Raw genomic sequence first — 25,718 nt, 5'->3', positions numbered from 1 at the left:
GTGAAAAAGTGCTGTCTGGCTGTTCCAGACATAGGGAATATCATGGAAAAAAGCAAGGAAGCAGGACTGCAAGAAGAACATGAAGGGGGCCTTGAAGCTGGTGTCATTGGTGTAGTGAAAGGGATGACACAGAGAGACACAAATAGAGACAAAGGCCCTGTTGCTTATTTTTACATGCTTTAAGACCTGTTTATACTGCTAGAACATTGTAAAAGAGATTTCCTGTAAAAAGGGATTCAGGCCCACTGTGAAAGATACAGATCAGAGACGATTGATATAGGCCCTCAAAAAGAAAAGACAAGAAGTATGCAAGGCAAAGGCAGCCAGTGGAGGTATTCAAAGACGGGAAATGACTTGAACAGAATTCTGGGTGAGGACGAGGAGTTTGGCAGCTGATTTTGGACAGACTGGAAGAGGAGCAAGGTAATACGGGAGAGGACAGGTGTGCAGTAGTCAAAGTGGCACACATGGGTATAAACTGGCTATGACTAGATTGAGGTTGGAAATGAGAAAGTTTTCTAACCATCCAATGAGTGAGCTTCTGGAACAGCTTCCCAACAGGAGTTGTGGGGGCAGAAAACCTAACTAGTTTTAAGAAGGAGCCTGATAAATTTATTAAGGGGATTATATGATGGGATTGTTTATGATAACAGGGGACTGGACTCAATGATCCAGGAAGATTCTTCCAGTCCTATGTCCAAAGTGGAAGAGGACTAGTGTGTGGGCAACTGCTATAATCACTGGAAAAGTGAGGAAGGGGCAGACAATAAAGACAGTGTTTCAAAAGATCAAATACGTTTTGAAATACTTTGGCCTATTACAATACAAAATGCTGAAACGTGAAGGAAACTACATTTGAATTAAGAAAAGGAGTACTTGTGGCACCTTAGAGACTAACAAATTTATTTGAGCATAAGCTTTTGTGAGCTACAGCTCACTTTTTCAGATGCATCCGATGAAGTGAGCTGTAGCTCACGAAAGCTTATGCTCAAATAAATTTGTTAGTCTCTAAGGTGCCACAAGTACTCATTTTCTTTTTGTGAATACAGACTAACACGGCTGCTACTCTGAAACCTGTACATTTGAATTATGCATCATTTTTGTTTCAAGCATTTTTCTTTATATTTAATTGCATTTTGCATACCCTTTTCCTGTTCTGCGCCCTTTGAAGTCAATGGCAAAGCATCCGCCCACTTCAGTGAGACCAACAGCAAGTCTCAATCAGTAATGCAAAGGTGTTTTACAATGTAGGACAATAATTATCAGCCCCTTACTGGCGAAAAGGCAGTGAAAACTCCCTGGTTCTGCTGTGTGGAAAAGCTATGCTGGGAGACTCCATCACACTCTCAGTGGGATGCAGGGAAGGCTGGGGAATGATGGAAGTATAGCTAGTGAGTCCAGCAGATGGTGCATGCAGTGGCCAGTAGTACAGACTGCCGTGAGTCCCAGCTGGGGCTGTGCACCCAGCTGCTGGGCAGTGGGGTAGGATTCTTTCTGTCCCTCCGAAGCAGCCTGTGCAAGTCACTGGGATGCCTGTGTGCTCGGGCATTGGGAATGGACAAGTTTGACCCACATAGCATAAGCCAGAGGTTCTCAATCTGTTTCAGAACATGGCCCCATGCTGATGGGAGGGGGTCTCCTCTCAGCGTAAGTACTCCACCTCCCCAAGAGTGAGGCAGTAGCGATGTTGGGGGAGAAGCTCTCCATTCGACATAGTGCTGTCTACACTGGTAGTGAGGTCAGTGTAACTGCGTCGCTCAGGGGCGTATGTATACTGCCATAAGTTGCTAGGGTTACGTAACTAAGCCTCACACGTGGCAGTCCAGCATGCTCGCCTACATCTCAGCTGCAATCTCCTGTGTGATGCATTTGGCAGACAGCGGCAGTTTCTCCTCCTGGCTGCCAAGGGACACTGTGGTGTCAATTTCAAGCACCCTCTCCACCTCCCCTCTCTCTGCTCCCACTGCTGGCATACTGCCAAGTGCAGGGTAAAGATGGCTGGTAGAGAAGAGAGGTGAGCAAGAGGCAGAGGGGCTGGGGGAGGCTGATGAGGATAGGGACAGAGTGGGAGAGGCTGTGCCTGGTTTCCCCTCACCCCTACTAACCTCCAGGCTCCCACTGCCTCCAGCAGCCCTCTCCAGCTTCCCTGGCTCCTCTCACCCCGACTGACCCTCCAGTCTGCTCCCCCCCAACAATCCGTCTTCCACAGCACCCCAACCCTATCAGCACCTGACTGCTTCCTCCTCCCTGCCTGGTCCCCCTGGCTCCTATCATGGACCCAGTTCCCCATATTCCCTCCCACATCCTCTTTCTGCTGAGATATGCAGTAAAAGGGTCCCTTCACCTGTAATCATGGCCTAGGGGTAAAGTTACCACTTGGCCAGTATTTGACTGGCCTGGCCAGGTTTTTTTATGGATTTGCCAGAAAAATAATTTAAGCTGCCAGGTTTTTTTTTATTTTTACATGTGTCTAATGGTTTGCATTATCATCACAATACATTGGGATATCTAATGTGAAAAGTTTCTGTGTTCAGCTAAAGGTGCTGCAGTGTTCCCACTTCCACAGTTTAAGAAAGAAAATGATGTTATCAATCTTATCTATATGTATTCTCTCTCTAGATCTCTCTAGTGGCTGTTGAAGTGGAGGGTTTCAGAGTTGCCATGTGGTTGGGGGTTGGAATTGCAGCTGGCTTGCCTTGGGGGGGCAGAGGGGTGCTGGGTTTTTTGCATTTCAAAGGTGGTAACCCTATTTGGGGGACCCCCGAAGGGGAAATCAGTGACTTTTTCTCATTGTTGAGAAATGTTACACGTGGAGCTGCACAGAATTTAGCACGTATGCATGGGCCCAGCCTGCTCTCCATAGGTCACAGCTGGAGAACCACTGATGGAAACAGCTAAACCATTTTCCCTGTTTTAAAATGATTTTTTGCATTAGAACTGGCAAATTCTGCTCTCAGTTACATTTATGTAAATGTAAAATAACTCCATGAGAGTTAATGGAATTACTCAAGATCTAAACAGGTGACGACTGAGGGCAGGTCTACGCTTAAAAAGCTGCAGCGGTGCCACTGTAGCACTTTCGTGAAGGTGCACCAGTGCCAATGGCAGAGTTCCATGGAGAGTCCCATGACAGGTGCAGAGTCTGATTAATTGAGTGCATTTGCTAGCCTGGCAGGTGATGGGGCGTAAGACCTATCACAGGGACCTAAAGAGATTAGAAACATGGTCGTAAACTACCCAAATAAGAATCAGCTTGGAAAAATGCAAACTAATGCATCTGAAAAAAATATCTGAAACAGATACATAATGGGAAGTAGGGGTGAGAGGGAGCAACAATCTAGACACAACTTTGCAAGGTGATATAATAGTAAAAAAGGCCAGTTTTGAGCAGCATAAACAACGACATGGAGCAGAGAGTTCCTCTCTATACAGGTTTCAGAGTAGCAGCCGTGTTAGTCTGTATTCGCAAAAAGAAAAGGAGGACTTGTGGCACCTTAGAGACTAACACATTTATGTGAGCATAAGTTTTCGTGAGCTACAGGTATGTGCATCCGATGAAGTGAGCTGTAGCTCACGAAAGCTTATGCTCACATAAATGTGTTAGTCTCTAAGGTGCCACAAGTACTCCCTCTCTATACAGCTGTTCAAGCACACCTGAAATACTGCCTCCAGCTTTGAGCAACACATTATAGCTGAAGGGAGTTCAGAAAAGAGAAAAAATATCAGGGATTGGAGGGACTGATTTATGAGGAAAGGCTAAGGCCTTGGTTCAGCAAGTTGCTTAAGCTCCTGTCTAATTTTAAACACTTTTCCAAATCAGGGCTTAGAAGAGCTAAATATACATAGCTGGGCTAACGCAACAAGGTGGCACGTGATAACTATATGTCAAATCTCATTTTGTTATTTTCTTCTTGTTTTTCTCTCTAGCTCCCTTCATGTTTTTTCTCTTTCTGCAGAGCCATGCACAGCTCTTCCCTATTTTGTATTATCTACCAGTTTTGCTGACCTGATGTTTACTCCCCTTTCCAGATCATTAATGTACATTTTAAATAAGACTAGATTCTACACTGATCTCTGTGGTACTCTACTAGGTACTGGTTATCATTACTTTTGTTTATGGTCTTTTAGCCTGTTTTCCAACCATAGGATAATATTTTTGTCTAATTTCAGAATAGCAGCCATGTTAGTCTGTATCCGTGAAAAGAACAGGAGTACTTGTGGCACCTTAGAGACTAACAAATTTATTAGAGCATAAGCTTTCATGGGCTACAGCCCACTTCATCGGATGCATAGAATGGAACATATAGTAAGAAGATATATATATACATATGGCAACTTCCACCTTCTCTGTATGTATATATATATCTTCTTACTATGTGTTTCATTCTATGCATCCGATGAAGTGGGCTGTAGCTCATGAAAGCTTATGCTCAAATAAATTTGTTAGTCTCTAAGGTGCCACAAGTACTCCTGTTCTTTTTGTCTAAGGCATTTTAATGAAGTTTTCAATTAAGTTTTCATGAAATCCAATATACTTTTTTTTTCAAAAAATCTAAATACAGGGACTCTGCTGCATTTATTTCATCCACTAATTTTGAAATTCTACTTTTTAAAAAGCAATTAAGATTGCCTGGGAAGATTTATTCTGTACAAACTTAATTTTCTTACACCTTAACATTCTGTTTGCAACTGGATGTACCCATATGGATGAACATTACTGTCACCAAAAAGGTAAAAGCAGGTAGCAGCAGAGGGGAAGGAGAGGCAATGAGTGGCTGCCAGCTATAGGGTCTCCGGGGTGGGGCCCAGAGTAGTGGGTGGGCCTGCCCCTCCCCCCTTTTGCCCCACTGGCCGCCAAAGGAAGTGGCCGGCCAAAGGACTGCAGTTTACCCCTGAGCGAGGGGTGGACTAGGGACTGCAGTTCACCACTGCAGTGAAAGGCCAGTTGAAGGACTGTTGGTTCCCCTGGAAGTGGGGGAGACAATGTAGTTGGGGCACACAATGTAGTTGGAGGGCCGTGCCCTGAAGAGGATGCTGTCTGGGAGCGAAGCAGGTCCCCACAGACAGCGGAGACGGTGGAGAAGCAATGACTGAGAGTGAGACACCACCCTGCTGATGGACAGAGCTAAATCCCTCCCCCCCCCAGCAATCAGCAGGAGGTGCATGATGGTGAGCACAACCCATTACAGGGTATTATCCCACATTAGCTGCTGTAACTACAAGTGTGACTGCGGCAAAGAGTCCTGTGGCATCTTATAGACTAACAGATGTATTGGAGCATAAGCTTTTGTGGGTGAATACCCACTTCGTCGGATGCAAGTGTGACTGTTACTGGGGATAAAGATTCTCCGGTCCCTGTTTCAGCCCAGGGTTTCAGTGCATGAACCCATGGCCCAAGAGTCCCAGGAGCTGCTGAGTCAGTGTTTTGCTTTGTTTCTTTCCTAGCTCTGCCAGAGCTGCCACATCCCTGCTCGGGGCCCAGAGCTTCCTCACTGCCTGGGAAACTAGCCAGATTTGTCTTACTATCTGCGATCATTAATGATTTATTAGGATTATTAGAGTAGTTGTAAATGACATTTTACTTTTGAATTAAGGAGACATTACCAGTAGAAATAAGAGCATTATTCTCATTATTCTGAGAATTACCCTCATTATTTTTATTGCTCACCATTAGCAATTATACTTTTTAGCAACAATTTAATATTAGTAAAGTATTTACTATTCATTCTGATCTTTCCCATCACTTTAATCTTGTTTGTTATTCTAGACTAGTTATTGTCTTTACTGATTTCTTTGATTTATTATAATTTATTAGTACACTTATTGTTAGTGACCGTGTATTAGAATGACTATTATGTGGTTGGGACAAGTGAACAGATGAAAGGGGAGGCCATGGGCTACCGTCAGATTATTTTTAATCCTCTTTCTGTCTTTCCTGAAGATTGGAGCTGCTGTGTCACTGGTTCTGATACTCTATCTTGTCGCCATCTACACCAGGACAGAGGAACAGCTCTATGGGAAGGGCTGACACTAAATACCATCTGTCTGTGTGTCTGGGCTGAGAGGAGAGTGAGTGCTCATCTGTGGTACAGTGAACCCTTGGCATGGAATGGCTGCTTACATACAGGGCCTCTTATAACTGGCAGCAGAGCTTATAAACTCTTAGGTGCAGCTGTTCATCTGATAGAGTTTACAAACCTACCTAGGCCCAATCCTAGGTTTTATTTCCAGCCCTTGGGGAGTGTGATCTTGTAGTTAGAGCCGGGTGTGTGTGTGGGGGAAGTAGGAGTCAGGATTCCTTGATTCTGTTCCAATCACAGTGATGGAGAGCTAGTGTTTGGAGTAGTGTTTGGAGCAGTAGATAGTGTTTGGAGCAATATAACGTTTGGAGCAAGTGTATCAGGACTATTGGATTCTGCTGCCACTGGGATAGAGCAGGGACTGCTGGGTTCTGTGGGGAGTGCTGTGGGGAACAATTATCTAGTGGTTAGAACAGGGGTCTAGTAGTCAGGACTCTTTTGTTCCATTCCTGCAGCCAGTGGGAGTTCTAGTATTTATAGCAGAGGAGGCCAGGAGCTCAGACTCCTGGGTTCCTTCTATTCCACCATCCTCCCTGCACGCAAATACACAGCATCCCTCTGCTGCTTTTTCCCCACCACACACACTCCTGGCTGCTGAAGTTTCCCTCCTAAGCCCTCAGATGTATTTAGTGTTTCCGCTTTGCACTATGTATTCTCTGTTCTGTCTCTGCACAGAGAACTCATCTGTTTCTAGTTCTTCTGCCTGCACTGGATCAAAAGCATAAGGCTCATTCATTCCTGTTTTCCTGATTGCATCTCTAAATTGAAATTCTATCTCCGCACCATGCCACTGTGAGTATCCAAACAGATAAGTTCTGTCCTACAAGTTACTGGGCTCTATACAGGAGCTACTGGGTAATTCTGTGGCCTGTATTCTGCAGGAAGTCAGACCTTAAAATTTATGAATCTGCACAACACAGACCTACTCTTGGACTCCTCTGTCCAATGAATCAGCAGTTTACAGCCACCAGGGCTGTTGCTTTTAACCAGCAAGAAAAGGAAACCAACTTGTTTGCACAAAAACAAGCTCTTTAAACCTCTTCCTGCTCCCTTTTTTGAGTATGCACTTTTACTGCTTGGTTTTAACATGATGCTGACTGCATGAGGAGACATTAGCAATCCTGAAACAGCACAGTGAATAGAGACAAGATCTGAAGTAGCAGTGTCTTACTAGAGGAGTGAAAAGTAAGCAAAACAGTTTGAGAAAAACCTCCTCTGTTTTAAGTGACATGCTTGTGGGGTGGGATTTGTTGCACTGACAGCCTACCCTCATGGAATTCTGACACCAGCTGGAGAGGCTGGGAATTCCCTCCCCTGACTCCTCCCCTCTGGCTCCGTCACTCTCTGTCTCTTCCGTTCCCCTCATTTCCTCGTAAAGAGGACTCTGATTGGGACGGATCTGAAGTTCAGAACATTAATCTGACTATTGGATTGCAGGAAGCAGAGACTTCTGTATGTGAGTGAGTGATTCCCCCTGCTGGGACCCGAGTAGGTGAGAAGGAACTGAGATTTTTTTTCTACGTACATGTGAAGGGCCAGGGGAGAAAAGGGCTGTGGAAAGATTTATTAGTGGATTAGTCTCCTAAAGGGGAGAGGTTGTTTTAAAACTGGCCTGCCCAAAGCACTGGGTAATACTCTAGGACACAGTCTTACACTGGCTGAGGAGCGGTAAGATGAGATGCGCTTGGTGTGATTTAATAGTGAACCAGATCTTTCACATTTCTGTGATTGTGGTTTTCACAATCCCTGGGGTGACTCCTAAGGTCAGGCTGACAGACAAATGTTTTTCACCTATCAGGGACTTTCTTCTTACCCAAGAGCAGAACTGACCTGGATGAGATTGTGCATCATTAAAAGAATCCCCTATTCTTAGTGTGGTTGCCCCAGGAGGGTGATGATACTGCTGTCACCCTGGCCCTTCCTCACTCCATGAACTCCCCAGCTCGTGTCACATGATTATTAATTATTGTTTGTATTATTGGAGCACCTAGGAGTTCTAGTCAAGGACCACAACCCCTTTGTGCTAGGTGCTGTATAGACCTCAGTTGTAACCTGGAAACTCTTTGGGGTAGGGACAGAGCCTTTCTTTGTCTTCTGCGGGACACTCGGCACATCTTTGGAAGCTATACAATAATTGTAATACTGCTGGTAAAAGGTGCCAGGTTAGTTGAGAGCCCATGGAGATTGCAGCCCTGTATTCATTTTAAATGAAGGGGTGGGGGGGAAGGCAAATGTGATATTAAAATTGTATTTTTACATATATGAAAGTCAAGAAATCTAAGTTATGATCGGTGGGCTAATGGAGCTATTATTAAAACAGTTCCCAACTTGTCCACACTGCAGTGACATGCAGTGTTTTGGGTAAGAGTCTTGGTGTGCAGATCCCTTGGCAGGGGCAGGGGCTTTGTGTCAGTTTGTATACTTTAAAACAAGAGGAAGTACAGACTAAGGATTTAGGGCCAGATTTTGGTACTCTTACCCCAAGATGAGGAATACCTTACTCCATGAGTAGTCGCATAGGGTACTTCTCAGTTTGAATAAGGATACATAATCTGACCATTTAGTCTTTAGAGTAAATGACAGGGAGCCTGATTCTCCTCTCACTTACACCAGTGTAAATCTGTCTGTGAAGTTACACCAGTGTAAAACTGGTGTGATGGAGTAGACAATCAGGCCCAGAGAATAATGACTACTTGGTTGCCTTCCAGTCCCTAGTTCTGATACTGGCTCATTGTGTGACCTTGGGCCAATCACTTAACTGGAGTTGTGCAAAACTTGCTGGTTTCAGTTCACAGCTTGTGTCAAACTTTTCTCATAGCGTGTGGTTTCAAACTCTGGAGTTTACCTTTTAGTTTAGGGCCCATTGAAGCCCAGAATGGCAAAGGTGGAGCTCAGAATGAAACCAGCAAGCATGGTTAAACTTTCTGGATTGGGCACGGTTTCCCTAGGATTAATCAGTACTGCTCACAATTACTAAAATCACTTTAAAAAGGTTTTGAACAGCAACAAAATCTCCGGTATGGTTGGGCAAGATGGAGGATGTTCCTTGCATGTCCAAGGACAAGCAATGGGTTAATAGGTCCATGATTGTTGGCTAGGACACCATTTCTGAGCCCCTTGGAGCAGGTGATAAATGAATCTGGATGGAAGATCCTGTTCCTCCACCCAAAACTGGTGCTAGCAGATGAGTGACTTGCTTTCAGGGCAGCCAAATATTATCTGACCGTTTAGTGGCTGATTGTGAAAGCCAGCTAGGTGCAGCTTCAGTGTTTGCTTGGGACAGCACACAGTGGGGAGGGCAGCCCTGCCCCAAAGCCTGCTGGTTTCTTCCTCTCGCAGGCATTCCTTCACCCCGCACTGAGTCAGCACTGGGGGCTGCTGAGTGGCAGGAGCTGATTGGCACCGACTCAAACACCCCACCCCTAAGCTTTGCTGTTTGGACAGTCTGGTAAGAAGGAGCACTGGCTTAGCGATGGAGGTTGTTTCGATTAAGATTTCAGCCAGTCTTTTCAAAGCTGGGTGCCTAAATATAGGCACTTAAATAAGGGTCTCGATATGCAAAGGTGCAGACCACAGCCACAGCTCCTATCGACTTCAGGAGCATTTATGGGTGACCAGCACCTCCTGAAAATCAGGGGACTTTTATTTAGGTGCCTAACTTTGGAACCTTGTGTTTGAACATTTTACCTGAATTCTCTACTGCCTGATAAAGGAGAAAAAATTTTAAATTGCATGTAGGTAATACACAGCATGTCTCCTGGGGATTAATTCTTTAACTGCAGATCAGGCTATCTCTTGATCTCTTTATCTATCTTCAGGGTTTATACTGCCACCTGGCCCTGTAATATCTGAGCATCTTTCATGTAAAATCAAGAGCAATAGCAGTCTCTAGTGCAGTCTCTAGTGGCTCTTCTCTATACCACAATGAAAGTCTGAATGGGAAATTTTTATTGCTGCTTGGGTTTATCATTTTTTGCTTTACCTCTTCTCCGATGTGTAGTGGGATTAGTTAGGTCTGTAGTTTTTTTTCCTTGTCTAAATATTTTGCTCTAGTGAGAACTGATTCTATTCTTGTCATGTCTTTCTGTTTAAATGACAAACACAAAGCTTAAAAAAACCCCAAACAGACACAAAAAATCCCCTCACCCGCCCTCTGAGAAAGGTGATATGTCCACAAAGTGCTGGAGAAGCGGAAAGGGAGAAGGCAAAGAGACAATGGAGAACCTGAGGGTTGTCTACACTGCATTTTGGAGCCTGCGGAAGCAAGCGTCCCAGCCTGGGCTGAGAGATGCAGGCTAGCAGGGCTCATGCAAGTGCTCTAGAATTAGCTGTGTAGACAGCGCTTTGAAATCATGACTTAGGCACTGAAGTCCATCCCCATCCCTAGGCTTCAGAGCCTGAGCCGCAACTTCAAAGCACTATCTACACCAGAGGTGGGCAGACTATGGCCCGTAGGCCATGTCCAGCCTGCGGGACTGTCCTGCCTGGCCCTTGAGCTCCCGGCCGGGGAGGCTAGCCTCTGGCCCCTCCCCCACTGTTTCCCCTCCCCTGTAGCCTCAGCTCGCTGCGCTGCCCACGCTCTGGCCTGCCGCTCCTGCTCTGAGCAGCATGGTAAGGGGGTGGGGAGCAGGGGGGTTGGATAAGGGTCAGGGGGTCCCCGGGGGCCTGTCAGGGGGCAGGGGAGTGGATAGGGGTCGGGGCAGTTGGGACAGGGAGTGGGGGGGGGGTTGGATAGGGGGTGGGGTCCCAGGGGGTGGTTAGCGGTGGGGGGTCCTGGGAGGGGGCGGTCAGGGGACAAGGAGCAACGGGGGTTGGATGGGTCAGAGGTTCGGGGGTGGTGGTGGTCAGGGGACGGGGAACAGGGAGGGTTGGGATAGGCGTGGGAGTCCCAGGGGGCAGGGGGGTGGATAGGGGTCGGGGCAGTCAGGGGACAGGGAACGGGGGTGTGTGAACAGGGGGTGGGGTCCTGGAGGGGCAGTTAGGGATGGGGAGTCCCGTGAGGGGGCGGTCAGGGGACAAGGAACAGGGGTGGGGTTGGATGTGTTGGGGGTTCTGAGGGGGGCAGTCAGGGGGCGGGAAGTGGGAGGGGGTGGATAGGGGGCGGGGGCCAGGCTGTTTGGGGAGGCACAGCCATCCCTACCTGGCCCTCCATACAATTTTGCAACCCTGATGTGGCCCTCGGGCCAAAATGTTTGGCCACCCCTGGTCTACACAGCTATTTTTATTTGCTGCAGGCTCCAAAATGCTGTGTACACATACCCTGGGCTTGTCTACACTTGAAACACTACAGCGGCACAGCTGCTCTGCTGTAGCACTTCAGCATAGATATCACCTATGCCGATGGGAGAGGTTCTCCTGTCGCTGTAGCTAATCCACCTCCCTGAGAGATGGTAGCTAGGTTCACAGAAGAATTCTTCCCAATCTAGTGCTGTCTACATGGGGCCTTAAGTCAGCTTCACTATGCCAGTCAGGGATGTGGATTTTTCATAGCCCTGAGCAGCATAGCAGGGTTGATCTAATTTTCCGCTGTAAGCCAGCCCCCAGTGTTTGCAGGGCTGACACCCTCTTTTGTAAACAAAGCCCATTTGCTGGGGGCTCCTCGTGGGACAATTAACGTGGTCATTGACAGTCAATTTTCAGCCGAGCCACACCCTAATAATCCTTTTCTTTCCTGTCAGATAAAAGGAAACTGAAGATGAAGCCCGCTGCCACCTATGAGCTGCTGGTGGATGGAGTTGGGCAGTGGGATTTTACTGGAGATTTTGTTCCTTGTGAGCTATTGCTCACAGGAGATGCTGCATTCCCGGTGTTGGTAAGCCCTGAGAAGCAGGTTCTGATTGCTGTTTCTCACTATGGGAAGGGCCGGATGGTGGTCGTTTCTCACGAGGAAATCCTGAAGAATCCCAACTTTTCCCGGTTCCTTAGGAATGCTGTGGACTGGCTCCGACCCTCCCCAGAGGCGCAGGTCGGAGTCCAAAGGAGCCTGGATCCCCTCTCTCAGCTGCTCCTAAGGTCCAGCACTAAAGTGCAGCCTGGCGTGGGGCTCAGTGCCTCTCTCGGGGTGTACTGTACAGATGCCTATGACGATGCTCAGGCAGAGAAGCTGGTCCAGTTTGTAAAGGGAGGTGGGGGCCTGCTCATCGGAGGTCAGGCCTGGTACTGGGCTAGTCAACACGGTGTGGAGAAGGTGCTGTTCGAATTCCCTGGGAACCGAGTGACTAGCGTGGCCGGTGTGTACTTCACTGGCAATACAGTGCAGCCAGGGATCTTCAAAGTCTCGGGAAAGATCCCAAAGATCCCCTTGATCGTCCCGTGAGTAACTTTCCCATTATTGGCTTTGCCCCAGTAAAGTACAGCCGAGAGAGATTTACATAAATTCCCGGGAAAGGGGAGAAACACCCCATTTTCAGATATCCGACGGAGGTGGGGATTCAGATCATTATCCCAGCAGGGAATGGGGGGGGGGTCCTTTAGTTAATCAAACCCTAAATTAAAAAGAGGTGTCCTGGCTAGTCATTTGGCACTGGGTTAAGCTATGGAATCCGAAATGACTGCTTCCCACCCAAGAGAGAATATCAGCAGGGCCATGAGGGTGAGCGGGTCATGTCTGTGGGCACTGAGCACTGACTGCCTGGTAGGCTCCAGGGAGCCTATTGCACACAGGATGTGGAGAGCAGTAATAGCCATTCTTGGACCTTGCTCTTTTCTCAGCTGTGTACTCCAGGGTTGTGTGACGTTGAGGCACCTCAGGCAGAACAGAGAGTGGGGCCCGTAGGGTGTCCAGATAGCAAGTATGAAAAACGGGACATGGGTTGGGGGTAATAGGCACCTATATAAGACAAAGCCCCAAATGTCAGGATTGTCCCTATAAAATGGGGACATCTGGTTACCCTAGGGCTGAGGCATTCATCATGCCCTAAGCTGTTTGAGGAGGAACACAATGCATCCCTCAGCTTCGGGATGCCCCTGTTGCTGCCACAGCTCCCTTGCCGACAACAGGCAACTAGCTGTTCCCCTTCCCAGCTCTCAGGGGTACCTTGTCCCCCTGGATCCCACCTGAGCCAGGCCCTCTCAGCTCTCAGGACATTTCTTCCTTTCTTCAGTCCCCTAGGGATTATGGAGCTCTCTACTGGCTGAGTACTGAACTGAGTAACCCAGCGTCCTTCGCTGGTTAGCCTCTTTCCCTGCTGCTCAGCCAAGGTGAGGGGAGGGTACTGAGTAGCAAGCCAGCACGTTCATTGAAATACTGTATTATTTAAAAAAGAGTTGCAAGAATTAATGGATTTAATCTGCAGCAAGGGGATTTCAGTTAGATAGTAGGAAACAACTTTCCAACTCTAAGGATAGTTAAGCTCTGGAATAGGCTTCCAAGGGAGGTTGTGGAATCCCCATCACTGGAAGTTTTTAATAACAGGCTGAACAAACGCCTGTCAGGGATGGTCCAGGTCAGTGACACTCAGACTGCAGCTGGCGAGCCTCAAGTGGCTCTTTAATGTGTCTCCTGAGGTTCTTTGCAGCACATGATATTACAACCTTGTGATTTAATTATTAACTAGTCTGAGTTATTAACCAGTCAGGATGCTTTTACAATGTTTTCAACCAATTAAGTTATAAACTTGTATGAAGTTATTAACTTCTTTGCTGTGAGAATAATATTCATATACAAATATTTCCCCATCATACTGTTTACATATGAATAGTCCTATAGTAAGTGATACAATGAATTCACGCTACTGTGGCTGTTTTGGTAATGTTGATCACTAATTTGGCTCCTGAACCCCTGAGGTCTAAGTATCACTGGTCTAGATGGTCCTGCCTTTAGATGACCCCTGGAGGTCCCTTCCAGCCCTTCATTTCTATGCTTCTATATTTAAAAAAGTCTAATTAATGAATGTGCTTTAGAAAACACACCGAGTATTCCTTATGTTACTTGGATAACGCACCATGCTTTCGGAGTCCCAATTGCCTCTCACTGAAGTCAGTGGGAAGTCTCCTATTGGCTCTGGCAGGAGTTAGATGGAGCCTTTATGTGTTGTGATGATACATGAAATGCAGCCGTTTTGTGGGTGGAGCCCGGCAGACTGCATCAGGCCAAGAACAATCGGTGTAAAGCTTTGGGCTCACACCAGAAACCAGACAAGCTCGCAGCTGGCCCCAGAATCCAGGCCATCCCCAGCCATCTTCTTCCTGCCCCTACTCCCAAGCTGTGCCTGGCCCAGTTCAGAATCTGGGCTTCTGACTTACACAAAGTGCAATGGGGTCTTTAATGACCACAACTGTTGCTTTGTTTTCACTATGTGGCCACTTCATTTCATGTAGTTAAATCCACAGCTGTTGTAAGAAAATTTTCCCCACAGATTTTTGTGGCCCCAGTCCCTTCCCCTTCCCTAGCACTGTTAATGAAACTCCATTTCTCTCTTCCAGCTGCATGACTGGTTTTGTTGCTCTTTAGATGCTAGGTTTGTTTTCCTACAAAGGTAAAGAGAATCTTTGCCGTAGGATGCAGAAAAGTACTCAGGACACAACTACAAATTAATGTAATTAAGTTACTTATTACAAATTGCTGATTGATTGTCATGTTCTCACCTGCAGGGCACTGGAGGTGAGATTTTCCTCTCAGGAAAGTTATATGGAGATGATTGTGCTTTGGGAATTTTTACTTAGGGGGGAATTCACCCTATTTTGAGAGTTTAAGAGGGGCTTAAAAGGTGCATTAACCTTGTTCTGGCCCCCGGCATAGGAATAAATTTCACCCATAGCAAATAAAACTGAGCTTTAAGGCCACCAACATGCCACAGGGATTGGTGTCCTGTGTGGCAAAGAAGCTGGGAGAAGAAATCAAATGAGGAGCCCAGGGTTTTTAATTCCTGCCCTATGGACACATGTTATTTATTCTCACGCTCTATCAAGCGGTTGGTTTTTTCGTTTGGGTGGAAAATTCAGATGTTCCAAATAGCAGCAGATTCATCACAAGTGACAAAGGGAAAATGAAGTTTGGTAAAATGATACAGCAAAGGGGGAAATAAAACGAAAGCACTCGACACGGCTTTAACAGCAAGAGCCATGCAGGGGCAGCAGAGGGTAAAATGAGAAGTATGAGTGAAGCGAAATAGGAGCATTGGGAAGCAGAGGTTAATGGATAGGAAAAGGGTGGCTACGCTTTACAGAGATCAGAGACTTGTTTCAGATTGAGTCACTGAGATTCTATATATACACACACAGACAGAGGCAGTCCTCTCTTCTGAGCAGTAGCAGTGGGATAGTTAAGGAAAAGGCACTGGAAAATCTTTCAGGCTTGACTAGAGGATGCGTTTCTGAGGTGGCTTAGGCATCCTAGGCCTCATGGTTTTACCAACACCAGGGGTTCAAAAATCATGAGTCAGGCCAGTGGAGATTGGCTTAGAAATCAGAGTTAAAACAACCCAAAACACAGACTAAAGGTTGGGTTCTTTTTCTTTGGTCTCCTGGGTTCGGAGCCTCTAGATCACAGCTGGGACACGTTTTCAAGCTCAACTCTGCAGGCTACAAATGGACTCTTTAAAAACGAAGGCTGAGACTGCAGCAACTGGGGAGTTCAGAAAAACTCCACCTGGCACCAGACTCCCTATAACATTGTGAGGACAGCACCATAGAGCATGGGCAGGGGAGGAGATGGGCTAGGGGTGGCCTGTTGGGTGCCCCTAGCATCCCTCATGATTCTGTGATTGTATAAAGGATGTCGGGATTGGGCCTAAACAGGGATGCCTCTTGATTTTGCAGGCACGGGGCTAATCTCAGCCAGGATGTAGAACTTCTCCTCAATGGTGTGTCGGAACTGGATATAGTGACGGGTGGGGTGCCCTCCCCCCTGCTGGTGCATGGGGTGCTGGCCTTCCCGCTCGGCCTGGACAGCTCCCACTGCTGCTTCCTTGCTGCAGCGCGCTATGGCCGGGGCCGGGTGGTGGTGGCATCTCATGAGGGCCAGCTGTGTGCCCCGAAGCTGGTAGGGTTCCTGCTCAATGCTGTACGCTGGCTGGACGCTGGGAGGCAGGGGCTGGTTGGGGTTGCTGCCCACCTGAAGGGGCTGTGTTCCTTGCTGTCCCAGGAGGGCCGGAAGCATCGGGTATCATCGCTGGCGAGCGACATGAGCGTCTACTGCTGCCCTTCTCACAGCGACCAAGAGGCAGAGAAGATCCAGGCCTTTGTGGCGGAGGGGGGAGGGCTGCTGATTGGGGGGCAGGCCTGGTACTGGGCCTCCCAGAATCAAGGCCAAGCTGCCGTTGCCGGATACCCTGGCAACAAAATCCTCAACCGCTTTGGGATCAGCATCCTGGGCATGAACCTCAAGGCAGATAAATACCCAGCGCTGCTCCCGGGGGAGCTTCTCCATCACTACCACTTCCGTCAGGCACTCTCCCTCTTCCAGAGGCATGTGGAAAAGAAGGAGGCACTCGGAGCCCCCCTGGCAGACTGGCTGCATAGGCTAGGGCAGGACTGTTCTGCCTTCCTGAGGATCCCAGCTGAAGACTGTCCGGCGTACTCCTCACTCCACCGCATCCTGCTCAAAGTGCTGCGCAGAGGCGGGATCCCGCAGGTCAGCAAGAAGAACCCAATCAAGAGCAACTCCAAGGAGGCAGCCCTGCTGTGCCTGGCAACACAGCTGTCCCAGACCATGACGGACTGTGCTGTCCTGGTTCAGAAACCCACCGATGGGGTCTGCACGCTCCCATCCAGCTGCCCTATCACCCTGGAAATCGATGGCACAAATACAGGTGAGAGGAGCAGTCTTTCCACCTTCCCCATGTAGAATTACATGGAAAACGTGTCACACACACACACCCCTGTTGAGATTGCACTATCACACCAAAACTCATACTTCCCCATGTGCCAATAACACACATAACACAGGCTATTTCCGCCAATCAGATGGGTTGGTGTCAAGCTTGTACATTTGCTTGTGATTGTGGGGCACTGCATGTGTGCGCTGGGAGTGGTTCCATGTTAGAAGTGACAGTGTTGTGGAGTTGCAGTCTGTGAGTGTATGATGTAAGGGGTGTGAGTGGTGGCTTAGTTGGTGATAGACTTTTTTTGGGGCTGGATGTGGAGTCTTTATTCACACTGTTGCACACTTACTCACACAGGTAGTCCAATGACCTTCAGTCGAGGAGGGGCTTGACAACCTAGCACTTAGTAATTGTGCTGAAATACACTTGATCAACCTTAACTCCAAGTTAAGGGAGGGTTTCTGCTTGGGCTGTATAAAGAGCTCTGAACTCAGCTGCTTATCACAGCTTTACAGTCTCTGCTGGGCAGCTGATGTTTGCAGCTCCCTAGGGTGGCTGTCTAGAAACAAGTCTCACTATAGTGAAATGTCAGGGTACTCATGCTTTAGTTAGCGCTAGGGGAAAAAAGCCCCTTATGCTAAAATTTCTCACGCTTTCAGTCAAGCAGCACATTGTCAGCAAGTCTGGTAACAGACAGGCCAATTCTGAGAGTTCTGAGCAAGAAAAACATCAGATTATTTCTTCGCACTCTGGCAACTCAAAACTGCATTACTTTAAGCATGGAAATGGGCAGGGGCCAGGAGTGCTGAGTAAGGCCTCAGTCCTCCAGGTATTTAGGTGCCTAACTCCCATTATTTTCACTGGGAATTAGGTGCCTGCATGCCTTTGAAGACCTGAGCCTAAGTGCTGTGTATTCAGACCTATCTTCTGTGATTCCCTACAGGTGGGACAGCATGGATGAGTACAGGACTTTACCTACCTGATGGGAACACAGCAGTGTTAACGTTTCCTTGCATGGCGACCAGTGCTGGTCTGCAGGTAATTTCTGTTAACCTGGCTGGCCTTTATACATGGATACATTTGTGAGGTACCCATATCAGCGAGATGAGTTGAAACTGTTCTCAAGGATCAGTCTGTATTATGCCTAGGCCTGCTCCTTTCTCATTCCTTATCCTCTGCTGCCACCTTGTGGCTGTTTCGTGCCATTAAGTTTTAAAAAATTCCTCACAATTTCCTCTGCCCTCTCTTGACTGTTCTATGCCTCCCCATTTTGCTTTGTTGGTTGGATTATTTCACAGCTCTCACTGCTCCCCAAGGTGATGTGCTCGCCACACTATCTCTGCTTCATTGTAGCAGTGCAGGGAAGCAAGGGGAGGTGGGGAGGGGACCAGGCAGCCGCTGACACTGCAGCAGGACCTTGTGCAATAATAAGCTGCAGACACCCCTGTGTTACCTTACAGGACTCAGATGATGGTGCAGTGAGCCCTGGAGACTGAATTTCTCCCTAACTAGGGATGCCAGAGGCAACAGCTGAGTCAGCATCTCACCCACACATTGTACTTTCTCCAGTTTGCTTCCTCTTTGCTCTCAAGGGACACCTCTAAGGGTACGGGGGAGTTCAGCCACTGTAGCCCTGTCAATCCATGGCCCCTGTGCTGAGACTGCTAATGAGGGAGGCATTCCAGCCCAGGTCCTCAAAGGTGCCAAACTCCCAGTGAAATCAGTCAAGCCACCTAAATACCTTTGAGGACCTTAATGCTAGGGCTGTAGATGGCTTTGTGAGGGGTACAGCTTCCCTGTTATGAGTTGCACTGAGCTTTATGAACTCTTGTTTCACATGCAGCAGTCAGACAGCAATTGCGACAGGGCTGGATTGCAATCAGTGCCCCGCAGTTGTGTGTGCTCTACTGCAGACAGGCTCTAAGGCAGAGGGGGTGGGGCTGCAATCTGGAGCCTGGAGCGCTTGACCCTGCTCTTCCCGCCCTTATGTTCCCCAGGTGCAGATCGGGTGTCACGCTGATGACCTCACCGCTGCGAAGGAGCTGAAACGGGCCCCCATGGTGATACGCAAGTGCCAGGTCAGCTGCCAGAAGCAGTCAGTCTCCTGCCTCTGGGGCGGCCTCATTTACATCCTCGTGCCAGGGGGAAGCCAGCTGGGCAAAGTGCCCATCACTGTGGAAGGGGCAGTTAAGGTTCCCTACTTCAGACTGGGTAGGTGTTCATCCCTTGGGGCCTTTCCCCTCTCAATGTGGTGCGTGTGGGCACCCAAGCCAAAATGTGCAGCATTAAATATAACCAGAGTCCAAATGGTTAAAATCAGAATTGGCACAAAAATGACAAACTGGGACTGTTTTCTTTCTTTTTTGTTTTTTAAACCATCTTTTTTGCTGAAAACTGTCAACTTTTTATTGCCCTTTTGAAAGATTTCCACCAGCCCTTTTCTCAATCTTCCCCCTTTTCCTCTGCTGCCCCTGTGTGGCCATTTCCTGTCACTACAATAGAAATCGACAACTGCCCCTTTGATGTGCTTGCTGCATTTCCCATCAGTCTTCTCTTTATTGGTTTATGAAATTTCTTTTTCCTCCATCAGTCCAAACAAAACCAGTGTGTTGCTATTTGATGCCTGCTGATCTCACTCGGTGGAGGAGAAGTCACTTAGAGAAATGTGGACAGCAACTCAGGTGTCCCCTGTGAATCATCCTGTATTGATTTGGTTTTGTTTGGTTTTTTGGGGGGAGGAATGAAGTGGATTTGGGACCCACTTTTCACAAGCCATGGACTTGATTTTCCCATAACGTACTTAAATAGCATGACTAAGTTTGGATGTATAGAGGGGGGGACTCATCTCCTATCTTTACATAATAACTAGACAGGAGGCTCAGCAGTGAAATGAGGAAGGATCTAGTGCTTAAGGCAATGGGCTGAGAAATTGGCGAATTGAGTACTGTCCTTGGCTCTGCCATAGCCTTACTGTGTGGCCATGGGCAAGTTACTTAATCTCTGTGCCTCAGTTCCCCAGGTGGATACTACTGGGGGAACAGTGAGAGTTCCTAGGAATGCTGTGAGGATTAACTTATTAATGCCCATCCAGCACTTAAAAAATATGAAGTGCTCTATAAATGCCAAGTACTATTATTCCTGAGAGGAATTCATGATGAAGTCACATATTTTCAGCCAACACTCAGAGTATGTAACTGAGAGACTGGGGTACATTTAATGTGTTTTCCATGTTGCTACAGGAGAGACCTGTAAATGCCAGTGGCTGGCCAGCATCCGGCACTACCCTGCTCCCTGGGCCGAACTAGCTACTGAGAACATTATCCTGACTGTGCCTGCTGACAGCATCCGCCATATAGAGAACCCAGAGCCTCTTCTGACCCTCTGGGACCAGATCATGCTGGCTATAGCTGAGTTGGCAGCAGCACCAGCGAAGTTCCCAAGGCCAGAGAGGATTGTAACAGACGTCCAGATCTCAGCTGGTGGGTGTATGGCCGCATGGTCCTAGCAGGGTTTCCAAAAGAAGGGCTTTAGGCAGCAACTTTAATTCATTCAAGGCTTTTTTGTTAAACTGAAACTTCAGACAAATGCAATGGGTCAAATAAACATGCAACCCGCATAGAGCTGAATGTTTCTAGTCCCTCATGGTGCTTCTCTGTGTCCTTAAGGGTGTCCATAGAATCATAGAAGATTAGGGTTGGAAGAGACCTCAGGAGGTCATCTAGTCCCACCCCCTGCTCAAAGCAGGACCAACCCCAACTAAATCATCCCAGCCAGGGCTTTGTCAAGACAGGCCTTAAAAACTTCTAAGGATGGAGATTCCACCACCTCCCTAGGTAACCCATTCCAGTGCTTCACCACCCTCCTAGTGAAATAATTTTTCCTAATATCTAACCTAAACCTCCCGCACTGCAACTTGAGACCACTGCTCCTTGTTCTGTCATCTGCCGCCACTGAGAACAGCCGAGCTCCATCCTCTTTGGAACCCCCCTTCAGGTAGTTGAAAGCAGCTATCAAATCCCCCCATACTCTTCTCTTCTGCAGACTAAATAAGCTCAGTTCCCTCAGCCTCTCCTCATAAATCATGTACTCCAGCCCCCTAATCATTTTCATTGCCCTCTGCTGGACTCTTTCCAATTTGTCCACATCCTTTCTGTAGTGGGGGCCCCAAAACTGGATACAGTACTCCAGATGTGGCCTCACCACTGCCGAATAGAGGGGAATAATCACTTCCCTCAATCTGCTGGCAATACTCCTACTAATGCAGCCCAATATGCCATTAGTCTTCTTGGCAACAAGGGCACACTGCTGACTCATATCCAGCTTCTCATCCACTGTAATCCCCAGGTCCTTTTCTGCAGAACTGCTGGTTAGCCAGTCGGTCCCCAGCCTGTAGTGGTGCATGGGATTCTTCCGTTTTCAGTGCAGGACTCTGCACTTGTCCTTGTTGAATCTCATCAGATTTCTTTTAGCCCAATCATCCAATTTGTTTAGGTCACTCTGAATCCTATCCCTACCCTCCAGCGTATCTACCACTCCTCCCAGTTTAGTGTCATCCACGAACTTGCTGAGGGTGCAATCCATCCCATCGTACAGATAATTAAGATGTTGAACAAAACTGGCCCTAGGACCGACCCCTGTGGCTCTCCGCTTGATACTAGCTGCCAACTAGACATAGAGCCATTGATCACTACCTGTTCAGCCCGACGATCTAGCCAGCTTTCTATCCACCTTTATAGTCCATTCATCCAATTCATACTTCTTTAACTTGCTGGCAAGAATACTGTGGGAGACTGTATGAAAAGCTTTGCTAAAGTCAAGCTATATCACATCCACCACTTTCCCCATATCCACAGAGCCAGCTGTCTCATTATAGAAGGCAATTAGGTTGGTCAGGCATGACTTGCCCTTGTTGAATCCATGTTGACTATTCCTGATCACCTTCCTCTCCTCTAAGTGCTTCAAAATGGATTCCTTGAGGACATGCTCCATGATTTTTCTGGGGACTGAGGTGAGGCTGACCGGTCTGTAGTTCCCCAGATTCTCCTTCTTCTCTTCTTTAAAGATGGGCCCTACATTAGCCTTTTTCCAATCGTCTGGGACCTCTCCCAATCATCAGGAGTTTTCATAGATAATGGCCAATGGCTCTGCAATCACATCAGCCAACTCTCTCAGCACCCTTGGCCCCATGGACTTATGCATGTCTGGCTTTTCTAAATAGTCCTTAACCTGTTCTTTCACCACTGAGGGCTGCTCACCTCCTCCCAATACTGTGCTGCCCAGTGCAGCAGTCTGGGAGCTGACCTTGTCTGTGAAGACTGAGGCAAAAAAAGCATTGAGTACGTCAGCTTTTTCCACATCATCTGTCACTAGGTTGCCTCCCCCATTCAATAAGGGTCCCACACTTTCTCTGACCTTCTTCTTGTTGCTAACATACCCGTAGAAACCCTTCTTGTTACCCATCACATCCCTTGCTATCTGCAACTCCAGTTGTGCTTTGGCCTTCCTGATTACATCCTCCATCTGTCTCAGCAACAGAATTGTTGATTAAATTTCAGCGATAGGGCTCTGTAGTTACACCTATGCAAAGCTACTGAAAATAAGATTCAGCGGGGTCACTGAGGGAAGAATTTAAACTGTAGAACCTTTATTGCTGGTGACGATGGAAAAGAAGGAACAAACCCAGCTTGACTCTGAGTCCAGGACGAGTTGCAATATTGGCAGCTGGAAAAAAACAGAGCACATTTTTACTTGTAAACAGAGCACATCTGATCTAGAGTCACTTAGATTTGAAATATGGAGCCTCAGGAGGCTGTTTTTACTGTCACTTTTCAGAGCAGCACTTTGGGTGAAATTCTTCACCATGCAGAGAGTCAGCACAAGGTCTGTGCTCAAACGCTAAACTCCTGACCCCTGGTTAAGTGACATGGAAATATTTTGTTGTAAACCTTAGTGTTAACTTCTGTTATCTTGGGCGGCTGCCAGTTAGGGTGATCACATTCTGCCGACTTAAAATTCCTCAGGGATTTCTAATGGACTAATGTTTTGCCTCTTTTTCTTGAGCTCTTGCAAAATGTTGTTGGGGGCTGTTGAACAGCTCCTGTGCTCCTCCCGAGAGGGGACACTCTGTGACAGGTGAAGTGATTCTTGAAATGCAGATGTAGGTAGTGTATGTGGTTTGTGAAGTGCTTCGGGACCCTTCAGGAAGATGCATTTTCCAGGGCACTCAGGAACTGAACGTGGGTCTCCCTACTCTGCCACAGCCTTCCTGTGTGACTTTAGGCAAGTCACTTAGACTGCATCCACTGGGTGTGATTGCAGCTCATGCAGACCTACCCAAGCTGTCGTTCATCTACCTAGCTCAGGTACTGGAGCAGTGTAGCTGCGGCAGCACAGACATTAGCGTGGGTTACCTGTGTGAGTAATAATCCAGGGCGAAGGGCTGGCTTGTGCAGCCCGCACCGAAGCCCAGGGTGGTGCAGCCTCACAGCGCCGGTACCTGCGCTAGGTAGATCACAGCTAGCTCGGGGGCACTTGCACGAGCTGCAGCGGTATTGCAGTGCAGACATACTCTTAGCCTTCTGTGCCTTGGTTCCCATCTGTACAATGGGGATAACAGCCCAGCCCTGCCTCACAGGGGTATGGTGCGGATAAAAACATTAGCGATGGTGAGGTGCTCAGATAACTAAGGCACTGAGGGCCTTATTCCTCAGCTAGAGGAAAGGCCCTATGGAAATGGGTAGGAATTACTTAGTCATAATTTAGTAAAACAGCATCCATAGTGATCAAATGCGCTATAAGCGTGTCTGAGAGTTTGGTGTTGGGGTGAGCACTCCCCATGTCTTCCCTCCAGGCTGGATGCACGCTGGCTACCCCATCATGGGCCACCTGGATTCGGTGAAGGAGATGGTGAATGTGGAACACATGCGAGCCACCGGCCTGTGGGGCCCAATCCACGAGCTGGGACACAACCAGCAGCGAGCAGGCTGGGAATTCCCCCCTCACACTACTGAGGCCACCTGCAACCTGTGGTCTGTCTATGTGCATGAGAAGGTGCTGGGGATCCCCAGGGACAGAGCCCACCAGGCCCTCCAGCCGCAGTGTCGGAAGCAGAGGGTCACAGGTTATCTGGAGAAAGGGGCTCAGCTGAAGGACTGGAGCGTGTGGACTGCGCTGGAGACGTACTTGCAGGTAACTATGGGAGAGGCGGGGTTGGAGATGGAATGTTTTCATTGCACTCAGTGATCTCTTTGAGAGAGAAACATCCTTAAGCTGGAGTCTTCAGCCCACACAAACATCTGCTCAGGAGTTGGACTTGTCCTAGGTCTATAAAGCACCCAGCAGGCATATGGATGGCTCAGTCTGCCATAGTGTTTCTCCAGGCCCTCTCTCTGCTGCAGGACTTTGGCAGACGGCATTGGCTCCTTTGCCTTGGTGGCGAAGCCCATCTCCCTCCTGGGCAGGAAAACAGGAGCTGTTGCTCTGGTTCTTTGCACGTTAAACTCAATAGGTGGTTAGTGCCTAAATACCTTGGAGAATCTGGGCCCTAGTTTCTCTGTGGCATCCGTGAAACGGGGATAACACTGCTGCCCTCCCTCACAGGGTGCAGTGAGGAGAAATACAGAGATAACAATTGTGAGGTGCTCAGTTACTAGGGTAGTGGGGGCCAGGTAAGTACTGCAGATAAGAATGGGGGAGCTGTGGTACAGCTGCCTTCCCCTTCTCCCCCACCATCCCTCAAGTGGCCATTGGTTGGACTGAGAGGCAGCAGTGCTGGCAAGCCCTCCCGAGCTGGGCAGTGAAAACAAGCCAGCGTTGTTCCTGCCATCAGTCCGCAGAGCACCTGAGGCTCTTCTTGCTCCTCAGCAGAGGAGAAGAAGCCAGGGCCTATGCATAGCGCTCCCAGTCTGGAAACACAGGAATTGCCGTACGATCAGAGCTGAGGGCCAACCAGTTGAGTGTCCTGTCTCTGACAGTGGCCTCACCAGATGCTGCAGAGGACGGTGTAAATCCCCCCTCTCCTCCTCCATCATTTAGTAGTGTTTGTATAGTACCCTGGAGGTGCCTTACATACATATAAGACGCATCTAGATTGTAAGGTCATTGGGGCCCAAATAGACCTCACACGGGCCAAGGAGAAGAGAAGAGGATATGACACGCTTTCTGTATGATCCCCCAGTGTCACCTCTAATTTAACCTAACCTTGATCATTAACCCTAATCCCCAGCCCATGCCCAGCTCCCTTTTGCTTTGAACTAATTCCTTAATTATTTTTATTTTTGAAAATAACCCCCCGAAATCCTGTTCCAGGCCAAAGTATGTCCCACCTACAATCTCCCCTCCCCCATCCTCCATTCCCCGTCCCCCCCAGCCTTTATACCACCTTCCTCTCTTGACAGTCCTCTCCTTCCCTCGGTGCAAATTACCCTCCGCCGCACCTATTAGCCGCTGCCAGACTGCAGGGAGGTTCCTGGGGCTGTGACGCCAGGCTGCTGCTGCTAGCAACTTCAGCTTGGGTCTCTGAGCTATTATGTAATTGTGTGCTTATGGGAGATGTTTCTTCCTGTCCTTAGGCAAGTTGTCTTATGCCCAGAACCATGAGGGTTTGTCACCTTCATAGGTTTTTCCCCTGTCTAATGTATCTGCAGGTAACATTTTAAAATGAGAATGTCTTCCACGAGGGAACAATGAATGCCTGTGAAGTGAGAGGCACAAAGGTTAAATTTAGATCAGTGAAGGGTTCCGTCTCCATATTCATGAGGTGGTCATTACTATTCCTGATTGCATCATGAGGCTTTGCCTGAGGTGGGATCAAGCACAGGTTCTCATGTTATACTCGGGGACCAATATCGTGTTTTTAACACTTCTCCTCCTTGCC

At 48.1% G+C, this 25,718-nt stretch overlaps 1 protein-coding gene across 4 annotated transcripts in view; it reads left to right on the top strand.

Annotated features, from left to right (window-relative positions):
• The window catches only part of LOC102945933 (TRPM8 channel-associated factor 2), a 31,254-nt gene that overhangs the window by 2,648 nt on the left and 2,888 nt on the right, over positions 1 to 25,718 (top strand). The window contains exons 1-7 of one of the 4 annotated variants that reach the window (XM_027818057.3): positions 7,398 to 7,572; positions 11,759 to 11,892; positions 15,840 to 16,831; positions 17,787 to 17,881; positions 18,841 to 19,054; positions 20,083 to 20,322; positions 23,694 to 24,031. In XM_027818057.3, the coding sequence (XP_027673858.2) occupies positions 11,795 to 11,892; positions 15,840 to 16,831; positions 17,787 to 17,881; positions 18,841 to 19,054; positions 20,083 to 20,322; positions 23,694 to 24,031 (1,977 nt within the window). In that variant the 5' untranslated portion in view covers positions 7,398 to 7,572; positions 11,759 to 11,794. Of the gene's footprint in view, positions 1 to 7,397; positions 7,573 to 11,758; positions 12,393 to 15,839; positions 16,832 to 17,786; positions 17,882 to 18,840; positions 19,055 to 20,082; positions 20,323 to 23,693; positions 24,032 to 25,718 lie in introns of those variants that run through there. The other 3 variants (XM_007055678.4, XM_043525597.1, XM_043525558.1) reach the window with 3 other exon arrangements.

This window comes from Chelonia mydas, chromosome 1 (assembly GCF_015237465.2).
Source record: "Chelonia mydas isolate rCheMyd1 chromosome 1, rCheMyd1.pri.v2, whole genome shotgun sequence".
NCBI lineage: Eukaryota > Metazoa > Chordata > Testudines > Cheloniidae > Chelonia > Chelonia mydas.
The sequence above is the reverse complement of the archived record's forward strand: the minus strand, read 5'-3'. Positions and strand labels throughout refer to the sequence as shown.